This window comes from Suillus subaureus (assembly GCF_016647635.1).
Source record: "Suillus subaureus strain MN1 chromosome Unknown BJ212scaffold_59, whole genome shotgun sequence".
NCBI lineage: Eukaryota > Fungi > Basidiomycota > Agaricomycetes > Boletales > Suillaceae > Suillus > Suillus subaureus.
In genome coordinates, this window is record NW_024538615.1 from 116,337 (window position 1) to 132,500 (window position 16,164).

At 42.8% G+C, this 16,164-nt stretch overlaps 4 protein-coding genes across 4 annotated transcripts; 3 read left to right on the forward strand and 1 right to left on the reverse strand.

Annotated features, from left to right (window-relative positions):
• Positions 1–494: 494 nt before the first annotated feature.
• Positions 495–734, reverse strand: BJ212DRAFT_1486737 (uncharacterized protein; the record flags this gene model as incomplete). The annotated part of the gene is made up of 2 exons (XM_041341156.1): positions 495–668; positions 723–734. 2 exons carry the CDS (start codon positions 732–734, stop codon positions 495–497), a joined length of 186 nt encoding a protein of 61 aa, XP_041186884.1.
• Positions 735–1,851: 1,117 nt separating this feature from the next.
• On the forward strand, positions 1,852–2,618 carry BJ212DRAFT_1304338 (uncharacterized protein; the record flags this gene model as incomplete). Its single annotated transcript, XM_041333576.1, has 5 exons — positions 1,852–1,950; positions 2,000–2,134; positions 2,186–2,221; positions 2,402–2,488; positions 2,538–2,618. The coding sequence occupies 5 exons, from the start codon at positions 1,852–1,854 to the stop codon at positions 2,616–2,618; spliced, it is 438 nt and encodes a 145-aa protein (XP_041186885.1).
• A 5,424-nt stretch (positions 2,619–8,042) lies between these two features.
• Positions 8,043–8,492, forward strand: BJ212DRAFT_1486739 (uncharacterized protein; the record flags this gene model as incomplete). Its single annotated transcript, XM_041341157.1, has 2 exons — positions 8,043–8,202; positions 8,254–8,492. 2 exons carry the CDS (start codon positions 8,043–8,045, stop codon positions 8,490–8,492), a joined length of 399 nt encoding a protein of 132 aa, XP_041186886.1.
• A 4,589-nt stretch (positions 8,493–13,081) lies between these two features.
• On the forward strand, positions 13,082–14,374 carry BJ212DRAFT_1304339 (uncharacterized protein; the record flags this gene model as incomplete). Its single annotated transcript, XM_041333577.1, has 5 exons — positions 13,082–13,295; positions 13,354–13,562; positions 13,618–13,788; positions 13,841–14,208; positions 14,242–14,374. 5 exons carry the CDS (start codon positions 13,082–13,084, stop codon positions 14,372–14,374), a joined length of 1,095 nt encoding a protein of 364 aa, XP_041186887.1.
• Between the last annotated feature and the right edge of the window lie 1,790 nt (positions 14,375–16,164).

The following is a 16,164-nucleotide window of genomic DNA, read 5'->3' on the forward strand; positions in this document are numbered from 1 at the left end:
ATATCATCTTAGTTCTGCTCATTCCTGTCCTCTGGACTTGAGTATCTCTACTCTTGTCACCCTCCAAGACTTAGGATTGATTCCTATAGTCTATCCGTATCCGCCTCTGTCTCCAACAGTCCATTACCATTAATTTCTAGTCTGGACTCGTCCGGATTAGCCCTACAATACTTAACCCTCATCCAGAAGTCATCCAGATCCACTATGCTACTTGTCCAACCTTCCAGATGCACTAGTCTTGCCTTCCTGAAATAAGGGGCAATACTTGGGTAAGGGGCACAGCACATGAGCTGAGGCTGAAGCCCTTTGGATCCAGTTACCCTTTGAGTACAACCTTAACATGCATCCAGTACACTTTGGCCCTTATCATTGCATTTCATACTCATGTTTCACCAGGTCCTCTGTTGAGAGCTAGTTCTTGGCATTCCTCCTCAAATCTTTAAATCTTTAGAGGAATCCTTTCTCAGTAGCAATTCCCTTGGGTCAAGTTTGACTCATGTCCAGAGGAGCTCTGAAGAGTTCTTGTCATTAGTTTCCCCCATCATCACATCCAAATTCCTCGCCTTCACTGGGTAGCAATCAAGGAGGAGAATTGACTTTTGATCATCCAGAAGTTCATTTTCTTCAATCACATATTTGGCATATGGTTTTAAGATAAACTGCATCCACTGCTATGTGTAGTTAGTGTGTGTTTCATTGCTACAAACACAGGCTTTACTCACCTCTTTCATCATTTTGAGTGTGCTGAACTTCTGCTTGCCATTTCAATGTGATTTCCAGCTGCCTGTTGACTCTTGTGGCATAGCAGATAGATCAGCAATCTCTTGGACACTGTGCTGATGGCCAATGAGCTTCTCCTTCAAGTTCTCATGTCTCTCAGCTCCTTTATCTACAATCCAATCTATACACAGCCTCTTTCAGTAATGCTACTGCCATTCCCTATTCCCCATCCACTTCTTCTCTTCTCATGCTCTTACCTCATTCTCCTCATACTCTTGTCTGGCAACAATCCCCTTCCAAGCAATCTCAAATTCTTGTAGGGTCTGCATTCTGAGCTCCTTGCCAATGATTTTCTTCTATTCTAGTCCAAACAGAGTCTGCTGCTTGAGAGTTGGAGGCATACACACTACAGGGGTCTTGTTATCCATGGTATTCAGTGGATGATTAACTTGAATGAGTAATGATGACTCTGATGCAATTGGAGGAGTCACTTCCATGGTAAAGATGAAAGTATAATGACATCATCATTGCTCTCTGTGTTGGAAAAGCTTGCTGCTTGTCTCCTGGTATTTAATTACCTTCAGTCACAGGCATATACTGACAATGATAACTTACTTTTTTTGGATATTGGCCTGTGCAGCCTTAGTGGCATTGATTAACCACTCAAGTCAGATGTCACAAATGAAAGTTCAATCAGCAGGTGATGATTCCTTGGGCAGTCATTTGAACATCTTTATCAAATTCTCAAAACAATTCATGTGCTCAACAATCACTGCAGAAACAACTTTTTAGCCAGGGGTAAAACTAACCCTGATTATGGGTATAATCCGAGCTAATACCAACCCAAGTTGTAAAGTAGACTAAAACCTGACTTGTGAAGTTTCTGAGACTCTGAGGTGTGGGTGAAAAATAAATCTGAATCTAAATAGACATCTCATTACATTCGACACATGTAAGCAAACCATATTCGGGTCAGGAAGTGTGCTTGTTCCAGACCATAATTTTCTTCTCTTTATACTTTGTACCTCTATTGCAACCCACCTCAGAAAAGTGTTTATGTTCAAATTCTGACCCTTGACATGTTCAGGTGAGCTTCTAACAGCTTTTTTCACTAAGTCCCCACAAGTTACCATGAACCAAAGTCAAGTAGGCCAAATCATCAAGCTTATGGTTCCGGAGGATTTTAAAGAACTATCTCTTACCTTTGGTAGGCAGGAGGCTGGCCCCATGGTACGTATTTTCAAGTTACAGTTTCATTGGCTCACATACCTGTCATTAGACCATCGAGATTGCAATTAAAGTCTCTGACCATAACTGCCCCACCAAAGTCTCCCTCAAAAGGCCAACTTCCACTCAAGAGGATGATAGTGTCACAGAGCCCAAGAGTGAAGACCTCAACCAACAACCAGTACAGGTAAGACATCTTTAGTATGCACTGTTCGCAGGAACTAAATTAAAATGTAAGGCACAGGCAAGCTCTTCAAAGTTCAAACATGAAACGGTCAGTGAGGGAAAGCAACCATCATTTCTTACTCTTGGCTTGGATCAATTCAATTGCTTTGACATGCATGGTGAGTTGTTGGTTTGATTCAACAAGCTGTTGATTCAAGTTTTCAAGTTGCTGATTCAAGGCAAGCAGCTGGTTATTTGTGACATGCTGCAGGTTCATTGGTTCTGATAGGCATTGGACCTCTGCAAGCAGCTGTGCGATCACAGCATTAAGTCCTGGAGATTGGTCTGGACTGTTGCTGTAACCTCATTGGTATGGGTGAGCCAGCTGTTCATGTTGGTTTGGTACTGAAAACAATGGTTGATAGCCACTATGTGGAGTTCCTCCAACTTGGGGGGCAACTGATTGGGCACGCAATGGTGGATCACTGTATGCAAATGGTGGGTGAGGATTGTGACCACAGTAAGGTGTCTCGTTTGAGTTATTATTGAACTGATGCAGTGCATTCAGTCCAGAGTTTGGCTGTCCATGCACGAGAAATGGGTCATCATGAGGCAAGGCTCCATTGTCAATAGGTAGCGGTGACAACTGAGGTGGTCTCACATTGTATGGCTGAGGGTATGGGTTATTTGCTGGTTGATGGCTTTCTTGACTTACTGGACCCACAACACCACTGGGACGTCATTGGGTTCCCTGGTTGGTGGGAAACATGGCTGCTGGTTGGTGGGGGACAAATGCTCGCTCATCATTTTGCATGGACGAGCGGGATTTGGTGAGGAAAGCATTTTAGAAGCAGTCCTCATTATGTCTACCTAGAGTATAATCAGACCTGCTTTTGTTTAAATCCTGACAGAAAACAGATGTGAGGATCCTAGAATTCTGATTTGATTCCACATCAGATTAGGCACCCAGGCAACAAACCAAGCCCTTTGAAACTCATAAATCACGATTTACATTATGCCCTGGAACGAGTGTCTCTTGTGATCTAATTCTGATGTAACATATTTTCTTTACAGGTTTAAGTTATTATCTGCATAAGCTTGCTAACTCCACTCTATCCCAGTCTGGCTATTTTGTTGTTTCCACAGTGAATGACAAGTGGATTACCATTTCATAGTTGGTGTGTGGAAAAACAAACATCAAGATTGCAATTGAATGCGTAAAACAGGCCTTCTTCCTGTACATCATCTTTATCAAAACCAAATTGATATGTTGAGTTTGCAGGCTTGAATGTAAGGCTTTGAGACAAGTATTTGAGTTGCATGCCAATGTGATTGATATGAGCAATGAGAGAGAATTGTAATCCAGTTTTAGCAGTAGTAGTGGTAGGCATGTTTAAGCTTTCAAAACTTCATCTACCACTTGCTTATATCAAAAATTTGTTGCTTGTTTTATTCATACAACTAGACTACTATAGAACATTGTTTTCTGGCTGTAACATTGTTCTTCCTGTTTCTCATAGTTGTGTGTGCAACAATGAGAAGTTGCCTATTTTAGGTGGGGTAATGCATCATGGAGCTTGGGTTGCATGAGTGCAGGTGTCATGCTGACCCAGCAGGTTACCTCTATACACACTGGTATAGTAGCCTGCTGACTTGGATGACTGATCCTATGCTAGTTATCTACAGTATATAAACTCCTGTATCATTTGTTGTCACCTTAGTTCAAATATCAACTTAGTTCTTGCTCATTCCTGTCTGTCCAGACTTGAGTCTCCTCTCTCATCCACTCCATGTCCTTTTTTTTTTTAGAAAAAATCCAATTCATGTCCACATGGGGTACAGTACCCTACATAGGACATTACTAACTAGAAAAGGGGAACACTTGTGTCCCTGCTGCATCTCCAACTTTGCAAGTGCCCTGGTAAAGGGATGACTCCCACCAGTCCACCATTCCTGCCAGCTGTTTTAGATGTGTGAGTCTTCCAATCCATGGGCCATTACTGTGCAGTTTTTGAAAGATTGGTCCCTGGCATTTTCTGTGGATGATACATATATTTGGGTGTAACACCAGGTATGAGGGAAGTAATGGAGAGTGGAGTCTATAGGCATAACAGGGGAGAAAATATCATGCTGCAAGTGCACTGAGGGGCCAGGTGGGTGGGCACTAGGGAATTAGCAACTGTGATGATCCACCCTTGTCCTTTCTCATCAAAAATAGTTTTCCATTCCTTCTCAAACAACTCCTGTCATAATCTCCCTGATGGGGTCCTATTTTCTGTCATCTTTGAGTGAGAGTTTTGAAGGCTGGTGACCTGCACCTGCCTTTCATGTGAGAGGTCTACTCTGGATCTACTTATGTGGAAAGGGCTAATCATTATCTATCTTTATGAGGTTTGGGGAAGACATTACTGAAGGTTGTTCATAAATGACCCATACTGTTGACATATTGAATGAGTGGTGTACTTGCCTTGGGATTGGACAGCAAGAATGATAATGAGGAAGCATGATGACAGAGAGTGAAGGTGAGGACATGATGCACTTGCATATAGTGAGGACAGGATGATAGGAAGTGTACTATTGTTTCTGCTGTGTCTTCACAGTGTGGCCAGTTAGGTGTGGGGCTCTTGCCAATATAGAACAGATGCTGATTGAGAGAGACATGTCTGGTATGGAGCCAGAGGAGCATGCTGATGTGTCATTTTGGGAGGTGCTGAGTAAGTGAGACAAGTGATCCTTAAAGAATATTGGGGTCCAGACTGACAGTCCATTCATATTGAGGTGATTTTTCCAAAATCTTGCCCAGCATTCAAATGATTCATGTTTTTGTGCTTATTCTAGTGCCAATATACTGCAAGGAAGAACACTTTTGCAAAGGTAAGGGGGGAGATGCTGTCTGGGGCTGGATTCCATATGTGATACAGCTGCTTGCTTGGCCTTCTGATCTGCCAGCTCATTTCATACCACTCTGTTATGCCCTGATATCCATCTAACCATAATTTTGAACCAATGGTCATGACAGGCCTTCTTCAAATCTATTATCATACTGCAAAAGTGGTTGATCAAATAGTGTCTTGATTTTATTGAAAAAACATCACTGGATTTGATAGTGGCCTGGTTGTCCCTGAAGATGGGGATGGGGGACAAGATGTTATCCTCTATGGCTAACAATTGAACTGCTAGGGTGAGTCCTACCACTTTGGCTTTGTATACAGTGTGGTCATATGAGGAACCTAGATGATAACACAGGATCTGTTAAGAACCATGCTCAAAGGAGAGAGAGACAAACTCAGAGGGGCTTGGCCTCAGCTCATACACTGTGCTCCTTACCCAAGTATGTGCCCTTCATTTCAGAGGAAGTCCAATGATGGTCCGATGAAGTCCGGAGGACTTCTGGAGGAGCATAGGAGAGTTCCAGAGGAATGCAGGAAGTGCTCAGGAGAGTTCCCACTGCAAGGTAGTACTTCTACAGGAAACAGGATGGAAGGGTAGGATGTCCAGAGGTCCAGAAGTATGGAGGACAGGAGGACAGGATGTCTGGAGGTATGGAGGACAGGAGGACTGAAGGTCCAGAGGATGGGACATCTGAAGGTCCAGAGGATGAGACATCTGAAGGTACAGAAGGTGGAATGTCCAAAGGACAGGACGCCCAGAAGTGCACAGGACAGGAGGTCCAGAGGTCCAGAGGTCCAGAAGGAATAGGGGCTACATTGGACAGAGTCCGATACAGAAACAAACAGAGGTAGACTACCCTAAGGTAGAGTTAGAGAGACAAGGATTGGACCTAAGTCCAGAAAGATGGTAAGTGCCAGAAAGGTGGAGCTCCAGCCTAGGGAATCAATCCCTAGGTCTGATGGGTAGGACAGACTTAGGTGGACCAAAGTCCAAGAGAGGATTGGGCAAGTCTAAGTTGATATTCAAACTGAGGAACTACAGGAGTATCTACAGGGGTTATATACTGGACAACATCTGAGGGGATCAGTAAGCAAAGGAGCAAGGCTATGTACAAGCATGTGGAAACACATTAGTAAGTAAGATGGAACATAACTAAATGAACTCGGAGATGAAGACTTGTACAAGGATCAATAAGCAAGATGAAAGAAGAGGTAACCAAAAGCCAGAAAGGTGGAGATGCCTAAATGGGGATAGGCATAGGATATTGGACAGAGGGTGGGAATAGGTCCAGCATTAATATCCGGAGGTCCAGAGATCTGGGAATCTGGAAGACAAGGTGAATACAGGACCAGAATATGAGAAGGTGGATATAGTCCAGAATCCGAGATGAGGTGAAGTCTGGATGTCTTGCTGGATGGAGTGTGCATAGGGTGGATGGGACAGGGGGGTATGGATCAGGCTAACAGTGGAGATCTGATGGTCTGGAGCTCAGGGGTAAATCTGGAACAGAGTTGATCCTGCTGAGGTGTGGAGCACACAGCGGAAGGGGACCTGGGAATGAGTTGGATATGAAGTGGGGTCTGGATGTAGGCTCAGAAGGCGTGGGAATATGATGGAATGTGGGTCCGGATTGTGGGATATGACAGACATCAGGTAAGTCACAGGGTTTTTATTCCTCACACATAATGTAATGTTAAACACTAGACATACCAAATTTTCCAAAATCCACAAAGCAATGGGCCTTCAACAGACCTATCAGCAAGTGCATACTATTGAGTCTATCCACAATGCAATGGTTGAGTTACATGTGATCTATCTGAATGTGGGAGCATGCAAATTGGCAAGCTTACTGTATCATGAGCAGGATATAAGTGTAGCTAGGTGATATGACTGTGCTGACTATACTGCATCAGGTTGCTGACTCTTTTTTATCTTAGGAGTGTCATAATATCATACTTTGCTGTGTTTGAACCTGATCTTGTCTGTGAGCATAAGGCACATCACCTTTGAAGAAGGTAATTCTGGGCTGCTGGTGTGAATGACTTGTTTGCAGCCAATCAGCACAATAAATGGCTTAATTTTGGTCTGGGGCTGCATATAGGTATTGAGCCATTCTCTGGCCATATTATGTGGATCTAAGTCTGGCACTCTTACAGAAATCCACAGTTGATTCTTTCCTATTACCTTGATATGCTTAAGGAACTTGGCCATAAGTTAATTTGCATTGTTCATGGGGCCCAGTAGCCTGATTTATTTCATAGATATGCCTATGATAACACAAAGTGACCCTGGTTCTGAGAATTTCAGCATTGCAAACACTCACATGATGTTGTGGCAATGGCATGACCCAGCCTTGCATGGCACACTCTAGCATCACTAGATGCAAAGCAAGAAAAACATCATGCCAGAGATTACATGGTATCAACTACATCACTGTTTTACCCCAGGCTTTGAGAGTCTACCAGTGAATCATGGTGTCAATGCAGGCTGGCATGACACTAACAACATCATTCAAGTGTGAGTCATGTTTTCAGGTCCCATGTCATCACTAGCAGCTCAAATGTTTGCTCAGACTGAATTTCTGTTGGGTCTTTATTCCACAGCTCCAGCAGGAGCTAATGCTTATTAGGATCGCATCAATAACTCTATGAAATGGCTCAACCACAACAAGGTACATTTTCTTGCTCTGTAGTACTATCATATCATTGAATCTTTCATGTTTTCATCCAGATTCTCCCACATGGCATCCCAAATATTATCTATGAGGCAGCTGAAGACTTTGGTGCTTTGGATTTCAAGGTTCATAACATATATCACCACTACTGTCAACAGTATTCCAATATCAATCCTGTACACAGATTCAACTTGAACAAGAGGCCCTAGACCATGTATGAAGTACCTACATCAAGCCTTCACATCAAGTATTTGATCTGGTTCCTGAGGTGTTCAGAGAATGTATCTCACAGTTCTATGATGGATTGGGTTGCCCAGCAGTTACACAGCAATTGGCTTGGGAGATTTATTTCCAGTTGTTGAAAATGTTGCAGTGCACTGATGAGCTGCCACCACAGATTGAGCTCCTAGACAGTGAAGATGAAGAAGTTATCCCACTGTTGGATAATTATCAGGACTTACCTGCACATGAGGAATCCAACAATGCATGTTATATGGGGGGTGTGAATGGAGGACTCAGCATGGGTATGTGTTGCTATTCATCATGATCCATGTTGGAAACATGATATCTTCTAGATACTGGACATCATCATCAATTGGACATCCTTGAGTGGGATAATGAGCCAGAATTGACAGGAGCTAAGGAAGCCTTTGGACTGGATGATGCTGGTGTAGAGAATGAGATTCCTCCAGGCATATATCATGCATATTTTGACTCACAACAATTGGTACAGTGCATCACTCACTCTCTGACTTTCCTACAAAATGTGCCAGAGGCACGACACTTTCTTGCACTATGTGATGCAGCATCCTAGAGCCTCCATCCATCATCCAACCAGTTTCCTGGTGCATCCTTTTCTGTTTATTCTCACTATCAGACCATATTTAGCATTTGTATGACATTATTTTGTCATGGACCCTTGCTTACATCACTTACATACATACAGTGCTCCCTGTTTACTTCCAAGCCCTAGGAGCATGCCTAGGTACAGCTTACCTGTTGCTAGGCAAGTGACCACCATCATGTCAGTTAGTATCTAGCAGTCAGAATCCATCATCATGAGTTAGCATCCATTAGGTGTTGCCCTAGTCCTCAGCAACAGTCCATCATCATTATCTCCTCTCAGCACTCTCAGTTCACGTCTTCACAACATCTGTCAGTCTTTTATATGTTTGCACACTGCATGTGTCTTATTCCCATGCTTCACACACCTACACACTTCATATTCCTGCACACACTTTCATCACACTTTGCCAGAGTTGACCTGGTGTCACTTCATGAATCTTTGCTTTCCTTGCTTTCCCTAAGGGTCAAACATATCACTCAGCACACTTTGACCAACACCTAGAGAGTTAGAGGCTTTTCTCTCACCCCAGAGGTAGAGCCATCTTTCTTTCTTTTGCTTTGTAAGCCAGCAGAGTTGTTGAACCTTTACTAGCTTGGTTGTCTCAGAGTTCTCAGACTGTGAAGATGATGATAGTTTCACAGATGAATGGTAATAGTCTCAATATACTATTTAGCTTTCTTGTACAATTCAGACCACTGAACCTGGTGTCAAGTGTGGATCCCCATGATACATGAAATGTCTAACTGCATCACTCCAAAGCTAATATTATAATGCCAGCAGTGTACAGGGTCCTATGCCCTTAAATGAATGTGTGACACTGATTTGAGAGCACAGACATTAGACTTTCCATATGCCTGTGGGGTTATCATCAACATTTACCATCTTTTTCTTCCTATCTGAATAGAATAGAATCCTACAATTAGAGGGGTGAGTGGCTAGATAGCTCACTAGGGCATCAGTAAGAACAGTTTTGCTTTGTCATCAAATTGACATCTTGGGCCCTGGTGCTAATGCAGGGCTGTTGGATTGTCCTTCAGAGGTGAATGCTTAAGAATCCATTACCCTTGAGCACACTCAAGCATTGGCTCAAAGCTGTGCGGAATGACAGACGTGTTGGTAAGTAGCAGGCATATTTTGAAACTCCACTGTGTCATGCTGGTGTAGAGACTCATGTCTCTGTATGCCCATAGAGCCCTATATTGTGATGTATCTGCATACAGTTCACAGCATGAACTTGCAGCATCATTCCCTATATCATTCCCTCACTCAGCCTATACACACACTGTAGAGAATGAGATTGCTCTAGGCTTAGATCATGCATATTACAACTCATGACAATTGGTACAGCACATGACTCACTATCTATGACTTTCCTGTGAATCATGCCAGAGGCATGATGCTTTCTCACACTACACAATGCATTCCCACACATGTGCTTAGCACACTCTTCTTGCACTCAATTGCCCTTTGTTGCGCAGTGTCCTGGAGCATCCATCCATCATCCAACCAGTCCCCTAGTGAGTCCCTTTTTGTTTATTTCTCATATCAGACCATTTCTGGTATCATATGATTTCTTATTTCATTATGGACCCTTACTTTACATCATTTTACATACATAGAGCACTCCCTATTCACTTCCAAGCCCTGGGAGTGCACCTAGGCACAGCTTACCTGTTGCCTGGGGAAGTTTTTATACACCAACCACCATCATGTCAGTAGTCATCTAGCAGTCAGAATTATCATGAGTTAGCATCCATCAGAGTCATCACCCTAGTCCTTAGCGGCAGTCCATTATCATCACCAGTCCATTCAGCAGTCTTAGTTCATGCCTTCACACCATCTATCAGTCTTTTATATGTTCACACATTGTGTGTGCCTTATTCCCATGCTTCATGCTCTTATGTGCTCGACATTCCCGCGTGTGCACTTCACCAGAGTTGACCTGGTGTCACCCAGTGGATCTTGCTTTCCTTGCTTCCCTTAAGGGTTGAACACATCACCTGGCACTTTTCAACCAACACTTAGAGAGTCAGTAGACCTTCCTCTCACCCCAGAGTGAGAGTCCTCTTTCTTTCTTTAGCTCTGCAAGCCTAGTAGAGCTGTTGAACCTTCATTGCACAACCACCACACACATACAAATGCACTTGCATGTCCCACATGCCTGCTCTAGGTCCTCCACTACAGTCCATTCACCCATCCATGTTCTTACTAAGGTCTACTGGTGCATTTTTATTATATTCTTATCACTCTGATGTATCTTCTGGACCAATTACAGTGCTGTAAGCACACACACACATGCTTAGATGCCATTACATACAGATATCACTATCTACTCACTTTACTCCTGTGCTACAAGTATCACCTAGTACTCAATATAGAAAAAGGACTTATAGTTTTTTAGAGAACATTATCCTAGCACTCCCCACCTCTGTGTATTAGCAGTAGTTTGCACATTAGAGCAAGTTTAAAAGCCCCAAAAGTCCAAATTCACATGCTACCTGCCTAGATGTGATCACTTCATGCCAGCTTGATTCCTCCTTTACTGGATTTAGTTTCCAGATAGCCCTTTCCTCTACACTTTAGACCCCCATCATGTGCACTCTTACTTTCTATTGCCTCAGTGTGCTTTTGTGTGCATCTCAATTGCACTTCTTCTAGCATTCGCGCATCCTCTAGCGCCCATTCAGTTTCAGAGTCTCCCTCAGTCATTTTGAGGACTCTCTCTCAGTAGCTGTCCTTTGGGTCAAGTTCTGTCTCACATCCAGGTCTTGCTGTAGAGTTTTCCTAGTAGTAGTCAGTTTCTCTCATAGTTCATAGTCCTCACCTTTACCACATCATGGGAATGCACTTAGTTGCCTTTTGCATGTTAGCATTTGTGTTTTTATCACTTAGGGAGTTACCACTCAGTTCCCAGTTAGCATCCCTTAGTATCCCTCAGTGTAGTTTATGCATTTTGAGCCATAGTCAATAGCTATTGGCAATCACATCCTATCACCATTGGATTTGTGGTTCTCACACCTATCAGTATCAGTCATCATCTTCCCTTAGTCCCCATCACATTCCTAGCCTTTTGTGCACTTTCACCTATTAGTGCACAACTTTCCTGTGCTTCGCACGCCCTACCGCTCTCTGTGCATGCCTTCACCTGGGTGTGTACAACCTGTGGATGTGTTGCACTCACTTCCCCTTGGGTTGAATGCACTTGCCTTTGCAAAGCATAGCAGCCTAGGCAGAGTTGAGACACATATTGCAGTGACCTATCTCTGTATTATATGAGTGAATGGACGTGCATAACATCCCATATAATACATGCCAGCAGACCATGGGCTGAAGGTAACAATATCCCCAACTATGATGGATGGGCCAGGAGAAATATTATTACTGATGGAGATGGGTGGGCCTATCTGGGCAACATGTAGAGTAGGATAGGCATATATGATAGACAGCTGGGCTGAAGAGAGATGTATGGCAGATATTATGATATAGATGGGTGGGCTGATGGGGTGGTGAAATATTTATTATATATATGGGTGGGCCAAGGTGGGGGTATATTAGATAGACGGGTGGGTCAATGGGGCAGTGAAATATGTATTATATAGATGGGTGGGCCGACATAGGGGTATATTACATAGACAGGTGGGCTGACATAGGGGGATGTCATATAGATGGGTGGGCCTAGATACATATTATTTAGATGTATGGGCTGAGGTATTGGTATACTATATGGACATATGAGCAATGCTGTTGCACTAGTTTTGATCCAAGTCATCAATGACATTCAGACTCAGATCCTGTCAATGTCAATCAAAGTCAACACAGTCAAGTGCCCTATCAACTCAGAATCCAGCAATACCTTGAAAGATGGCCCATAGATGTAAGGGCCAAGGTATTTGTATACTATATGGACATATGGACATATAGGCTGTGGTAGTGATATATATTATATCGATGGGTGGGGTGAGGTAGTTGTTATCACACATAAACATAAACCTGACACCCAAAACCTGAAACTCAAAACTCGAACATCAAAACAAATTTCGAAACTTGAACCACTGAGTACTGAGTCCCAAAGCCCAAACATCAAACCCCAAATATTGAAACCCAAAACCCAAAACTCAAAAGTCATAAAAATGTATGAGTTTTGTAGGTAGTTGTATATAATCCAAATCAAAGGAGGTAATAATTCAAAGTCATCTAATGATGAAGGTCACAAGTGCCAGAAAATCAAGCACCCAGTAGAGATGTGAACATGCAGCACTGACTACTGAGTAGCTAATGCACACAGCATGCATTGCCCTACAAGAAGCCAAGTTCTGACTACCAAACATTGAGTGAAGGGTACTGAGATCTGAGGCCCAGGTCTCAACAAACAAATATCTGATATCCAGCACACTTCCAATCATCTGGTATTTCATTGAGCAATGGACGATAACACATCTTTGGAAAATAACATCATGTGAGGCTCCCTTATCTGATCCTTGCTATCTCCACCCCCTTTAACTCCAAAGTGTGGACATGCAGGGTTTGGTGTCCAATTTCCCAAGATCAATTCCATCATGACTGTTTCTTCCACTTCTGATATTGAAATAACCCTCTGGCACACTTGGGCCCTGACTGTCACTCATGAGGCATGTGAATATACCAAATGGAAATTCAATGCAGAGAAGACAGGAGGAGACCCAGTTATACCTTCTCCAAACCTAGACACTGATCTGGTGATGGCTTGCAATCAATTGGTTGATTGCCTGATAAAGGCATATAAAAATCCCAGTGGGTCTTCCTGCAGATTCAGAAAATTGGTTTTATCAGTCAAATTGCTTCATCACAGTTCAGATGCAGATCAATGTTGCAAGATATAGCAAATTGATCTCCCCAAAGGACACCAGGCATAATAAAAAGAGAAAGGAGAAGTTGCTTGAGAGGTGTCCCCCTGGCCATGAGGGCACAAAGTTGGTGGAGATACCCACCACAATTCTTGATGCATCCGGTGCCATCATCACATGGTACATCCCAGACACCCTGACTGATGCCACCCAGGTGTGTAATATATATTGTTACTTGATGGATATTAAACATCAAATGGTGCCCACAGAAGGAAATTTGGGCAGCCTCTGATTTGCTCGCTCCAATCCTCAAAAAAAGTGTCAAGCTTGATGGCAATTGGCGAACTAATCAAGAGTGGTTCAAACCAAGCTTGGAAAATGATGTCTTAACTCCCAGATGCATCAATTTGTCTCCAGCATGGTTTCAACAGGGGCACAAGGTAGGATCTGATGCAATGGTAATTTTGGTAGTCAAACTCACAAATCCCCTAGAATCAGTCAGATCCAGAGGTATCTACATCATTGAAGGGGGCATCCTCTGAGAAGATCCTCAAAGCCATTGCGAGGCCAGCAGCCATTGCAACAGTGGCACTCAGGGTGATGCATCCCAAGCAGTACTGGGCAGGTTTGCAAGCCTTTTCAAGCCTTGGAGAAAAGGCAGAAAGCAAGGAACTGCCAAAGATGTCAGAGACTCTCCAGTACTGGGCATCTGTGTTTAACAGCCTGTCCATCATTTCCAATCAGGAAACCCCCAATCATCAAGACCATTTATCTATTCCTGAATGCTTTGACATTCTCATTACTGTGGGGAATTATTCTAATGCTTGGATGAGCATGCCAAGCCTTCAGCTGGAGTTCAGGTATGATCCAGGTGGCATGATTGCATTTTCCAGAAGGATTGTGAGACATGGGGTTCATGCAGTGGAAGGGGATCAGATTGCTTGGGCATGGTATATGAGGGATTTCATTCATGTTTATGCTGGGGTTCCATCATGTGGATGGGCTAGGGTGGATTACAAACAGTGAAAGATGAAACAAGTGGAAAGTGTAGTTACCCATGTTAGCACCTATTGTCAAATACCAGATATTAGATATCAGGATCTTGAATATTCAGGCCTCGATATCCAGAACTCAACACTCAATGGTCAATATTCAACACTCAATGGTCAATATTCGATACTCAATACTCAATAGTGGACATTTGGAACTCAATATTCAGAATTTGACATTCCATAGTCAGGTCTCAAATATCAACACCTGAATACTGAATACTGAATGCCAAGTCCCTAATATTGAATATTGAGTCCCTCATATCAAGTCCCAAATACTGAATACCAAATACCGAGTCCCTCATATTGAATATCAAGTCCCTCATATCAACCCCCAAATACCAAATACCAAATACAAAATACAAAATACAAAATATTGAATATTGAGTCCCAACTAGCAAGTATTGAATATCGAAACCTGACTCGATATTTGAGTGTCAATATTAGGGACTCAGTATTTGGTATTCGGGTGTTGATATTTGGAACTTGATATTTGATATTAGGGACTTGGTATTCAGTATTTGGGGGTCAATATTCAGGACTCAATATTCAATATTAGGGACTTGGTATTCAGTATTCGGTATTTGGGTGTCAATATTTGAGTCCCAACTATTGACACCTGAATACCAAATACTGAGTCCCAAATATCGAATATCGAGTCCTGAATATCGAGTCCTGAATATCAACACCTGAATACCAAATACTGAGTCCCTAATATCAACACCCAAATATCAAGTCAGGTTTCGATATTCAATATTTGGGACTCAGTATTTGGTATTTGGGTCTTGATATTTGGGACTCAATATTCAGAACTTGATATTCGATGGTCAGGTGTTGAGATTTGGTAGTCTATGTTTGGGACTCAGTATTTGGGACTCAATATTCAATAGTTGGGTCACAATATCTGAATCTCAATACTTGATACTCAATATTCACCATTCAGGTCTCAATATTTGGGAGTCCACATTCACAATGCGATATACAATTGTCTGTACTCGATACTTGATATTCAGTATTCAGGACTCAGCACATAATGTTAGGTTAGATATTTGGAAGACTGTATGTCATTTTCATGGAGTTTGGACATCAACATTCTGAACTCAAGGACTAGCACTACTCTCCTCTTCCTCTCTTCAATCTGGTTAGGATGCCGGTGTACACTTCAATCTCTGTCATCTTTTCACTGATGCCCTCTTCTTGCTCCTCAACCAATGTCTGGAGGCATTCTCTAAGCCACCTCAGTCCCATCAGTAATGGAACTGAGGTGTTATCCACCTGCTCAGGAAGAATCAGACCATCATCCTCAATGCCACCCTAGAACAGATTAATCATCACTCAAGGAAATTGTTCATAGTTCTTACTAGCCAATGCTGGTAGTGAAAGACACAGCAACCCATTACCTGGTCCCATTGCCATAATTCATCTGGGATTGCAGTGTGTCTGATCCACCATGCAGTATCATAGCCAGATATAATCCTGGAGGGATCTCCCAGATCACAACATCATGAAAGAGACATAAGTGGGATGAAAAGATGTGGTCCAGAACTGTGTTCCAGGTGAGCTGGGAAAACAACTGAAGAATATGAGCGACCAGGTTTGGAATAACTGAGATGATGTGCCTTGCAGCTGAGTACTGCAGGATGGGTGTCACAAAAGTCTGTTGGAAATCTCAGCATTGACCACCACAGTCATCAGTCTCTTACAGCAATCTCCCATTGCAGCCCAGCTTTAAAGTGCATGATCTGAGCAGCAGAAGGCTCCTCAGTG